This window comes from Bison bison, unplaced genomic scaffold (assembly GCF_000754665.1).
Source record: "Bison bison bison isolate TAMUID 2011002044 unplaced genomic scaffold, Bison_UMD1.0 scf7180017864281, whole genome shotgun sequence".
Lineage (NCBI taxonomy): Eukaryota > Metazoa > Chordata > Mammalia > Artiodactyla > Bovidae > Bison > Bison bison.
This window is the reverse complement of record NW_011494853.1, coordinates 342,773-354,889: the sequence shown is the minus strand read 5'-3', so window position 1 is coordinate 354,889 and position 12,117 is coordinate 342,773. Positions and strand designations below refer to the sequence as shown.

General features: G+C 45.0%; 1 protein-coding gene across 2 annotated transcripts in view; it reads right to left on the bottom strand.

The window, feature by feature from the left end:
- MFAP5 (microfibrillar associated protein 5) overlaps nt 1-1,752 on the bottom strand; it is a 12,007-nt gene extending 10,255 nt beyond the window's left edge. For both annotated transcript variants that reach the window (XM_010849349.1, XM_010849350.1), the window contains exons 1-2: nt 1,627-1,752; nt 1,104-1,163 (exon numbers count right to left, since the gene is read on the bottom strand). In XM_010849349.1, the coding sequence (XP_010847651.1) occupies nt 1,104-1,161 (58 nt within the window). In that variant the 5' untranslated portion in view covers nt 1,162-1,163; nt 1,627-1,752. The remainder of the gene's footprint in view (nt 1-1,103; nt 1,164-1,626) is intronic.
- Between the last annotated feature and the right edge of the window lie 10,365 nt (nt 1,753-12,117).

Here is a 12,117-nt window from a genome sequence, read left to right as displayed (position 1 = left end):
AGTTTTTTTTTTTTTTCTGGAAAGTCCAAGGTTCACAGAGTGGCCAGTCGTCTAGTTCAATTCTGTACAATCTATGAAGATCATTTTCCTTTTGCCTATAGAGGCGGCAACATTTTCTGTGTGCGCGTGAATCTGCTTGTGTGAGTCTGGTGCTTGTGTTTGTTAGGTTAATATATCCCCACTGTTTTCCTTCACAGTTTTAAGATGTGGTGTGTGCTCAGTCACTCAGTCTGACTCTTAGTGACCCTATGGACTGTAGCCCGTAAGGCTCCTCTGTCCATGGGATTCTCCAGGCAAGAATACTGGAGTGGATTGCCATGCCCTCCTCCAGGGGATCTTCCAGACCCAGGGATTGAACTTTTATCTCATGGCTCCTGCATTTCAGGGCAGGCAGATTCTTTACCACTGAGCCACCAGGGAAACCCCTTCTTCATGGTTTAAACTTGAGTTTCTTGTGAGGAGGTCCTTATGTCTGTGTACACAATTGTATACATCAGCTTCTCCTTTTGCTTTCTTTTTTCGGTGGCGGGGGCGGGGGTGCGGGGAGTTGCTGGGATCTTAGTTTCCTGACCAGGGCTTGAACCTGGGCCATGGCAGTGAAAGCACTGTGTCCCAACCACTGGGCCACCATGGAATTTCCTCCTTTGGTATTTGTTTCCCTGTTTGTACATTTATGAGAGTGGCCCTCTTGGTTAATATGCATTTGTGTGTATCTTAGTTTTGCTTTAATTTCATAACTCTCAGGCTGCCTGCCTTCCCCCAGATCTGAGGTCATCTCCAATCACATCCCTCTAATCGCAAAGTCTTTTCTTTTCTCTCTCTCATTTTTTGGTCATGCTGCAAGGCTTACAAAACCTTAGTTCCCCAGCCAGGAATTGAACCTAGGCCCTTGGCAATGAGAGTGCAGAGTCCTAACCAGGGGACTGCCAAGGAACTCCCCGTGTTCTTTTACTTCTCTTTAATGAGAAATTCTAGAATTAAATAGCAAGCATCTCTCCTCCCATTCCCCTTCAGCCTCCTTCCATCCTCCCTCTAACATACACCTCCACCCACCTAGAAGAGCTGACATTTTAGGGAGAAAAGAAAAAAAGGTAGGGACTCACCAGAGGACATGATGAGGGCGGTGAGAAGCAGGAGCACTTTGGGTCCGAAGAACGCCATGTCTGACAGGTGAGTGGGGAGAGTGGAGACTGTGATCAGCACTTCCACTCCAGGCAAGCATATCTATAGGATGCCTTGCTTTCCAAGGTCTTTCCTGGTCCCCCATAAGTCTCAGACCCTTCCTCTCTTTTCTTCCAACACTTCTTCAAACTCTCTTCTGTGATCATTTGCCATTATTCTCACCCCTTCTTTCCCAGCAATTCAGGAAATTTTATACTGATGGAATCCCCATCCACCCCATGGCCTCTTTAAACCCTAGTATCTAAACTTTTGTTTTTATATCTGTTACTTTTAAAAAAAAATAATATCTGCTCATCTAAGTTTCTCCTCATTTGAATTCCATGGATAATTGGGATGTCTAAATCAGTGACATTCTCCATTGCCTGCTTCCAGCCCTTTAACACACACACACACACACCCCCTCCCTCTGTCTATTTAGGGTTTTAGACAATCCAAGCCACTCACTGTTGATGGTTCTCTGCTCTTTCCACCGAGCCCTTTGGTTGTTGAATGTGTCTCTCTCCTTCTCTGTTCCACTTTGGCTGGGGTGTAAGATGAACAGGGCCACTCCCTGGAAAGGACTTCGAATTTGGCCTACTCTGAAACAATGAGATGAGGGAGAGCAAGGAAGAGAGAGAGAGAGAGGGAGGGAGGAGGGCGGGAGGGGGGAAAGCCAGGCTAGAGGAGTCTGATTCAGTGCTACTATGATGTGGGGAGGATAAGGGCGATGGGGCTTTGCAATCACTCACACCCTCGTTCCAAAGGTTATGATCACACTGATGAGAGATGGTGCTGCTGCCTTGACGGGTTGGCTCAAGCTCATATATGCCTTTCTTCCATGAACCACCATCTGGCCCCAGTCTCACTTTGTCCTTGGGTTACTTTTTACCTAAAGAGAAAGAAAAAAAACAAACCCGCTGAATCCGTTTCTGTGTCTCTGGCTGTCTTCCATATTTGAATCATTCTTCCAACCCCCTTTCTCACTTTTGTCTTCTTAGAATTCTACTCCCCCAAATGTCTTTGTTTCTTTGTGTCTCTCTTTTTCCTCTTCTTGACCCACACATTTAGCCTCCCCCCGCCCACCCCCATAATCTCATTTATTGCCACATCCAAGCAAACAGACACCACACGAGTTTTGTCCAGGAGAAGGGCTGGCTGTCTTAGGGTTAGGGAAAGTTAAGGAATATAGGACCCTCATCCTTTTGTAATGTGGAGGAGCTTCATGAGAGAAGACGCCAGCCTTAGGCTGTCTTTTGGTTTTGTTTAAGCTTATGTTAAAAATCTTGGTTTCTTGCCTTTGAGGACAAAAATGCCATCAGAAGGCCAATGAAAATTGGGAGCCAAGTTCATTCTGCTTGCTTTGTTTCCCATCATATCACATAATATGTATATAACACTTTCTCTGATCCAGGAGCTATAAAAACTTTGTGTTTGCTCTTATTCCTAGAAACTCATGCTTAGACCATTACAACATCTCCACTTCAGCAAGAATAAACTTGAATGACAGAAATGCAAATCTGAAAATCTGACCTCAGGTGCACTAGCAGGGTGTCAAATTCAAGTTATCTGTTAGCCTCCTTACTCTATATTCCGTTCCCTAAACAGCTAAATTAGAGAAGCATCCAGGTAGACCCAGGTGGCTCAGTGGTAAAGAATCTGCCTGCCAATGTAAGAGGCTCAGGTTTGATCCCTGGGTTGGGAAGATCGCCTGGAGAAGGAAATGACAACCCACTCCAGTATTCTTGCCTGGAGAATCCCATGGACATAAGATACTGGTGGGCATCCATGGGGTCACGAAGAGTCGGACATGACTGAGCAACTGAGCACCAGCACCAGCACAGGTAGACAGAGCAGATAATATTAATGTGTTACGGACCAGAAGAAAGAAGAAAATTAATGATGTAAGGGAAGAAGGGAGGAAGGAAGGAAGGAAGCGGTCCTGAGGATGGAAGAGCTATGGACATAGAAAGAAGCAAATAGCACCTGTGGTTTCTCTTTGGAAGCTGTACCTGCTCCATCTCTGAACTACACGGGTTCTGGTTAGTTCCCAGAACAAATCTGTGGGCCAAACCCAAGTCTTCCTCACCAGCCTGGTCCAAAACTTGATCTTTTTCCATCTGTTCCATAACGAGAGTGCAGAGGCTGCAAAACAGATGTCTGGGGAGAGCCAGAGCAAGGAAAGGCAGGGTGGTGGGTGTGGGGAAGGCACGAAAGCAGACGCAGAGCAGAACTCAGGCAGGACGCACAATAGAGGGCCTAGACACACTCATGTTTTCCGTGAAGCACAGACAGATGGAGGAACTGAACTCCGGCCAGTCGTTTGGCAGGGCCGGCAATGACCTCAACTTGCTGGCCCAGCCAGAGACTGTAAGACTGTATCTCCGGAAAACCTCCCCAGGCAGTAGGAGGGGGCGCTCTCCTGGGGTCCCAGGGGGCGGGGAGTCTGAAGTTAGAGCTGAGAAAACAGGGACAGAATGTTCAGAGCAAGCAGAGGGAGAAGGCAGGCAGCGAGTGGGACCTCAGAAGGAAGGGAGGGGGGAAGCTGGAAAGAAGGCGGGAACTAGTGAAAGCAGAAACCACCCTGTATTCTTGCTGATCCTTCAAGGATGTCATTTATTTGCAAGTACTTGGGTTGATTTCTTATTCATGACCTTAGAGAGCTTCAGATTTACTTTTCTCTGGTGGTTATCATTATAATTACATCAAGTCAAAGTCAGCACCTGTGGCCCAGGAATGAGCAACGGCCACCCAGAGACGTGAGCTGAGACTCTACCCAGGGGAGACCTCCCTGAGCTGCAGTCCGTATACTCATCCAATACAAGCTGGAGCTGCTGCAGGTCAAGGACACAGGAAAGGCCTCCAAGGAATTGACTGGAAGGTGCAGAAGTGACTTAAGGCAGGCATTCTCATATCTGAGAGAGCCAGGAAAATACTAGTTTTTCAAAAGGGGTCTCCAACTGGTGGACAATGGGTAAAATGCGAAGACCGAGAAGGGAGGCAGAGATGCAAGACCATGTGCTGGTTTATTCATCTGTTTACTGGCCTGTGAAGAATACACCCATTAGCTGAAGGCCTCTGGGCAAATGTACAGAAACGTTATTACTGCGGTATGATCCAACTAAATTAAATCCAGGGCCTAAACACACACAGATCCCATAAAAGGGAGGAGAGGAAAGGAGGAGGGTTATATGAGGTGGGGATGAGGGGTGGGGGAGTGCTCTGTGTAGCAGAATGAAGCAATAAAGCGGTAATGGCCAAACTAAGAGATGGACTCCGCGGAGGCCTTCAGAGCCAACAAACGTATGTCCTCTGAGACCTTGGGCTAGGGAGAGCCTCCCTCGTCTCAGTAACCATGCATCTCTCCAATACTCTGCTCTTTACACCTCCATGCCTTGCACTTTCCGTTCCTTCCTTTCTAAAATATCCTTTTCCCAACTCCAGTAAAGGCCTGTGAAAGTGTTAGTGTTAGTCACTTAGCTGTGTCCTACTCTTTGCAACCCCGTGGACTGTAGCCTGCCAGGCACCTCTGTCCATGGAATTCTCCAGACAAGAATACTGGAGTGGATTGCCATTTCCTTTTCCAGGGGACCTTCCCGACCTAGAGATCAACCCTGGGTCTCCTGCATTGCAAGCAGATTCTTTACTATCTGAGCCACCAGGGAAACACAAAAATAAATGCCTATACGCACATCAAAACCCAGCCCCAAGGCTTGTCTTCCCAGAAATCTCTTCCTGGTCCCCTCTGCTTCTGAAGAGTTAACCAGGGACTTCCCTGGCAGTTCAGTGGTTAAGACTTCACCTTCCAATGCAGGGGGTGCGGTTCAATCCCTGGTCTGAGAGCTAAGATCTCATGTCTTGAGGCCAAAAAACCAAAACATAAACCAGAAGCAATGTTGTACCAGATTCAATAAAGACTTTTAAAAATGGCCCACATAAAAGACAATTGTTTAAAAAGGTCAATTATTCCCTCTACTGAGCTACCTCTGCATTTTATTTTGATTGTTGTGGCATCGGCTTTATTACATTCTTTTATGTGTCTGTCTTCTTGATTACACTGAGAGGTCCTTACTCCGCTCTGGCTGACATAATGATTAGCACAGAGCAACTCAAAATTTGTTCATCTGAGTTGAGATGAAGACTTGGAAATATTTTGAGATATAAACATTCAAAAACTTAGTTAAATGCAAAAAAAAAAAAAAAAGTCGAGGGGAAAGTTCTAGAAAAGAAAGTAGTTTGAGAGGATACAGGAGTTCAGCCAGTAAAATAATTAACCAATGTTTTGATCCAAAGGGAGGGGACTAGAGCTAGAGGAAACAGGTACAGAAATCAGGTAACGGTTATTCTAGAAATAAAGGGATTTTGGCAGAAGGGCTGTGAAATCAGTGCATGTGAAACATATGTAACTTTTATCAACAGTGACTTCTGAGTGCTTCTGTCTCATCATTTTCAGAAGGTGTGGGGGCCTTGCACTGCTCCTCTCGACCAGTCGTGCAAACATAAAATACTTGATTCAGGTTCAGAACTCTTGTCAGGTTTCCTGAAATGGAACTCACAACAAATAAATTTGAATAACTGATAAAATTGGCTGTAGACACACAAAATAAGACAAATACCTTGTTCACTGAGAGGAAATCTCTATCTTCTCATTCTACTCATCAGGAAAGAAATGAAAACAAAGTCTGGAATTCAAAAATATGAAAGACATCCAGGAAAGTTCAATGTATAATTTTTTTTAACGCAGTGTTCTTATTTAATTTTTTCATCTTTGTTGCTGCACACAGGCTTTCTCTAGTTGCAGCGAGCTGGGCTACTCTAATTGTGGTGTGAGGGCTTCTCATTTCGGTGGCTTCTTTTGTTGCAGAGTATGGGCCCTAGGCGAGGGCTCGGTACTTGCGGAGCAGCTGCCTAGTCACCCTGTGGCACTGTGGAACCTTCCCGGTACAAGGAATCAAACCTGTGTGCCCTACATTGGCAGGCGGATTCTTTTTCTTATTGGAGGCTAATTGGTTTACAATATGACAAGCGGATTCTTACCTACTGGACCACCAAGGAACTCTCGTGTATATAATTATTCTCAAATAGCAACAGCTAGTAAAATCAGTGGACACAGCACATTTATATGTTTGCATTTTAATAGACGGTATGAGCCAGGACACCTACAGGATGGCCCTTGGTGATCCCCACGTTCTGTTCTTCACCCTTACGTATACTACTAGCCAATAAGATAACAGCAGAGGCAATGGACTATATCTTCCCAGAAGAGATTACAGAGAGACTTCAGCTTTTAGGGCTGGTGCTCTCTCGATCTCTTGCTTGTTTTCCCTGAGCAAAGCCGGCTGCTGCTGTGAGTCACTCTATAGAGAAGGTCATGGCCAAGAGTTGTGTGAATGAACTTGGAAATGGATTTTCTCTCAGTTGGCCTGGAAGACTGCAGCCCCAGCCAACACCTTGACTATAGCCTAGTGAGCTGCCCTCAGCCAGAGGTACGCAATAAAGCTGTGCTTGGCTTCCTCACCAACAGAAACTTTGGGAAAAATAAATGTTTTAAACTGCTAAGTAGATAAGAATGCATCATAAAACTATTGTATTCCAACTAAATAGTATGTAATAAAATCACATTAATACAATTATACTATTATGAAATACTGCTGCTGCTGCTAAGTCACTTCAGTCGTGTCCGACTCTGTGCGACCCCATAGACAGCAGCCCACCAGGCTCCCCCATCCCTGGGATTCTCCAGGCAAGAACACTGGAGTGGGTTGCCATTTCCTTCTCCAATGCATGAAAGTGAAAAGTGAAAATGAAGTCTCTCAGTTGTGTCTGACCCTCAGCGACCCCATGGACTGCAGCCTACCAGGCTCCTCCGTCCATAGGATTTTCCAGGCAAGAGTACTGGAGTGGGGTGCCATTGCCTTCTCCAATGAAATACTAAATTAGCTAGTATAATACATACGTTCAGTTGCTCAGTTGAGTCTGACTCTTTGCGATCTCCTGGACTGTAGCCCACCAGGCTCCTCTGTCTATGGAATTTTCCAGGCAAGAATACCAGAGTGTGTTGCCATGTCCCTCTCCAGTGGATCTTCCCAAACCAGGGATTGAACCTGCATCTCCTGCGTTAGCAGGCAGATTCTTTACCACTGTGCCACCTGGGAAGCCTTAGCTAGTATAATATGTTGGCTATTAATACACACTAGTTTAATACACTAGGGTTAATATATACTAATGTTCATGGAGCATTTACCATACACTAGGCACTGTGTTAAAAAGTGTGATTGGGCTACATAAATTAAATACATCCTTTTGAAATTAGTACATTCATAGGAAAGCATACAGAAAAGGAAGGAGAGATGAAAAAGAAGAAGAGATAAGGGAGAAAAGAAAAAGAGGGTGGGAGAAAGAAAGAAATCACACAGAAACCATAGAATCACCTTTAACATTCACTTTGTATCTAGATTTGCTAGGGACTTCTGGTGGTCCTTCCTTCTGGAGAAGAAAATGGCAACCCACTCCTTGACATGGTGTTGGCTAAAAAATCCCAAATGGTCTCACTCATGGCTCTCTGGTGCTGGCTGCCCACGGAAACGAGCCTCTGATGGGGCTGCTGGCAAAAGCCTCAGTTATCATCTATGTTGTATCTACAGCTGACTCACTTGGGCTTCCGACAGCATGGCCCTGGTGGAGAGAAGAAACATCCCAAGAGGCAAAGGAAGAAGGTGCAGATCTCTTAGGATCTCCTTCACTTTGTTTTCAGTTTTTTTATTTTTTGGCTATGCTGCTGGGCATGAGAGGGCTTCCCTTGTAGCTCAGTTGGTAAAGAATCTGCCTGTAATGCAGGAGTGAAGTGAAGTGGTTCAGTCGTGTCCGACGCTTTGCGACCCCACGGACTGTAGCCCATCAGACTCCTCCATCCATGCGATTCTCCAGGCAAGAGTACTGGATTAGGTTGCCATTTCCTTCTCCAGGGGATCGTTCTTACTCAGGGATTGAACCTGGGTCTCCCACCTTGTAGGCGGACGCTTTACCATCTGAGCCACCAGGGAAGTCCGTAATGCAGGAGACCCACGTTCAATTCTTGGGTTGGGAAGATCCCCTGGAGAAGGAAATGACAACCCACTCCAGTGAGAATCCCATGGACAGAGGAGCCTGGCAGGCTACAGTCCATGGGGTCGCAAGATTCGGATACAACTTAGGGACTAAACCACCACCTGGGCATGAGGGATCTTAGTTTCCTGACAAGGAATCAAACCCGTGCCCCCTGCAGTAGAAGCATGGATTCTTAACCACTGGGCCACCAGGGGAATCCCAGGTCTCAGCCTCACAAGTTCCCCAGCATCACTCCCACTATATTCTGTCAGGTAAAGGAAGTCTTCAGGGTCTCAATTCCAAATTAAGGGAAGGAGAAATAGACTTCGATCCTTGATGAGAGGAGTAGCAAAAAAAAAAAAAAAAAAGTGTCACAGGACTTCCCTGGTGGCTCAGACGGTAAAGAATCCATCTGCAATGAGAGAGACCTGGGTTCGATACCTGGGTAGGGAAAGTCCCCTGGAGGAGGACATGGCAATCCACTCCAGTATTCTTGCCTATTGAATCCTCATGGACAGAGGAGCCTGGCGAGCTACAGTCCACGGGGTTGCAAAGAGTTGGACAAAACTGAGGGGGCTAAGCACAGCAGAGCACACATGTGTCACAAGGATAAATGGAATCTTTAACAGATTAGCTAAGAGCCAAAGAACATTTGTGTTTTGTCCTTTCCCTGAAGACTAATTCCCTCTCATCACAATTCTAAAGACCTCTTGTATGCTCAATAAGATAGAAAAAGTTCAGTCTTTGGTTTCTGCGGCATCCGACACTGTTCTGCTGCTTACACTTCATTGCTGGAACTGTTCAAGTTTCTTCCGCAGACACCTGTCTCTTGACTGTACCCGACTCCTGTGTCTCTATTTACCATCTTTTGCTTCCGCTCCCAGATCTATACCTCAGTCTCTTCTACACCTGAAAGTAAAATAGGCATCTCTAGTTGGATGTTTCATTGGCACCTTGAGTCCGTCAGGCTTTGTCTTAGAGAGAGCAGGATCATTTAAGCAGAAGAGGGTGGGTGGGGGCGGCAGAGGTGGGGAAACTAAAGAACAGACTCCTAGCAGTAACCTCCAAGAGACCAGTACCCATCTTCTGGAGGCCACCTTGCATGCTGAGATGTCACCACTCAGTCTACAGAAGCACACAGGCTCTGCTAGAATCCACACTAGCAAAATGCATCTTCCCTCCTTGCCTCTCTCTTCACTTATGTGGCTTTCAATTCAAGTCTTCTTGGTTGCTGGTACGTAAACCACATTTAAACTCTAGCTATAAGAGAGTCTAGGGTATGTAGTTTTTAGTTTTCCACCCTCTATAATACGGGACGGTGCCCAAGAAAGACATGTGAATAAATGTAAAGTAAATTGCCTTATTTTTGCATATGGAAAATTGAGTCATTCTCTGCATTGGTTGGTGCCCCTCTCATTCTAGAAATCTGCCACCATCACCCAGATGAAGCATGTGAGTCATCCCTGAATTTGTCCCTCACCCTGAATCCCAACACACGCACACACACACACTCACACACATACACATACATCCGTTTTCTCTCTTATTTCCATCACCACCCCAGTTCAGTCCAAGTCATTACTCTAACAGTCTCAACTCATCTCCCAATTTCCTCACCTTAATTGGTAATACAGAGCACTATGAGTAATTTTTATAGCATTACTCAACTTAGGTCATCCTGACTTAAAAATCTTAGAGGCGTATCATTATCCTTAGGACACAGATAGAACCTCTTAGTTCCATCTCTCACCACCAGTGCTCCAATCCAACCACCCCAACCCATTTTGCATTTTGCTTTCCGACCACACTGACTGACTTAACAGTTACTGCAAAAGCTCCAAGTTCTCTTGTTGCTTCTAAGCCGCTGTACATACTCCGTTCCGTTTGTACCACCTCCACCAAAATCCTTAATATACCAATTTAACATAACCCTTATGTTCATCTGGCTAATTTCTACTCATCCTTTTCAGCTCAGCTTTAAATTGTTTTCCTGAGTGTCTCCACCACAACGTGGGCTTATTGTGGGCAGATGTTTTGCTCACTGTTGCATGCCCAAAACCAAGCCAGGGACTCCTATTTGTGCCTCAGAATACGGATGCTTAGTGGAGAAGGAAATGGCAACCCACTCCAGCGTTCTTGCCTGGAGAATCCCAGGGATGGGGGAGCCTGGTGGGCTGCCGTCTGTGGGGTCGCACAGAGTCGGACACGACTGAAACGGCTTAGCAGCAGCAGCAGCAGTGTAGGGGAGAAACTGTATTTCCTAAGACTGAACACAAGAGGGCGACAAATCACTTCTCTGGACCTGCTCTGACGTTTGGCTGAATTTTCCTTCACTTCATTTACTATTCCAACTGACATAGTTCATGTAGCACAACTCTTGGGCTGTGCCCGACAGGATGAAAGATTCCTAATGACTCAGAACTGTACTTCATTTATATTCTGGCTGCCTTCTCAGTGCCAGGCACTTCACTACCTACTGGTAATTAACGATGAATCAGTCCCAAGTCCTCCATTCAAATAATCTAGTGGGAAAGAGAAGCGAACTTAACTTTATTCCCAGACATAGGAAGACACAATATATTTTTTTTTTTTCCAGTATCACTGGCTTCTTAAAATGGCAGAAAGGTTAACTATGGGGTGTAAATAAGACTGAAACTTAGGGGCTTCCCTAGTGGCTTCAGTGGTAAAAAATCTGCCTGTCAACACAGGAGACACAAGTTCGATTCCTGATCTGGGAAGATCCCACCTGCTGCAAAGTCACTAAGCCCTTGCACCACAACTACTGAGCCTGTGCATTATAAGAGAAGCCGTTGCAATAAGAAGTCCAGACACTGCAACTAGAGAAAGCCTGCGTCAGCAACAAGGACCCAGCACAGTAAAAAATAAAAAACAAAAATAACCAAACTAAAATTATTTAAAGACAGAAACTTAGACTTTCCTAAGTGACATGTTTGAAAAGCATAATCACCACCAATCCAGCTAATTCTACCCCAGATAATTCTAGGATAGTTGGAGAATTATGCCTCATCCTAAGCCCATTATTCCCCCTCCCCATTTTGAATAGACTTTTTTTGTGTCCAGAGCAGTTTTTATGTTCAGAGCAAAACTGAGTGGAAAGTACAGAGAATTTCCATATACTCCTTGCCCTACATACTCACATCCTTCCCCACTGTCAGACCAGGGAAGTCCACTGTTACAAGAGTAAATTAGGGTTCACTCTAATTTGGAATGCTGTCCATTATGTGGGTTTTGACAAATGTGTACTGACATGCATCCACCATTATAGTATCGTACAGAGTAGTTTTACTGCCTTCAAAGTACTCTCTGCTCTGCCTTTTCATGACCCCCTCTCCTCTGAGCCCCGACAACAACTGATCTTTCTGCTGCCTGTTAGGTTTTTTTTTTTTCTTTTTCCAGAATACAGATAGTTGGAATCATATGGTATGTGTTTTTTTTTTTTCAGATTGCCTCTCTTACTTGATCATAATGCATTTAAGTTCAGTCCATGCCTTTTCATGCTTGGTAATTTATTTCTTTTTAGTGTGGAATAACAGTTAAACTGTGCATTCACCTACTTGATTGTTTCTGTTTGGGCATTATGAAGCTGCAATAAGCATACATGTGCAATTTTTTGCATACGTTTTTCCTTTGGATAAATACCAAGGAGCTTGAGACTAGATCATATGGTAAGGGTATATTTAGTTTTATAAGAAACTAATCTGTCTTCCAAATTAGTGGTACCATTTTGGATCCTCAGCAGTGAATGGGAGTTCCTGTTGCTCGACATCCTTGCCCTTGTTTCACGTTATCAGTATTTTGGATCCAGCCATTCTAATAGGCATGTAGTGATATCTCATTGTTTTTTAATTCTCA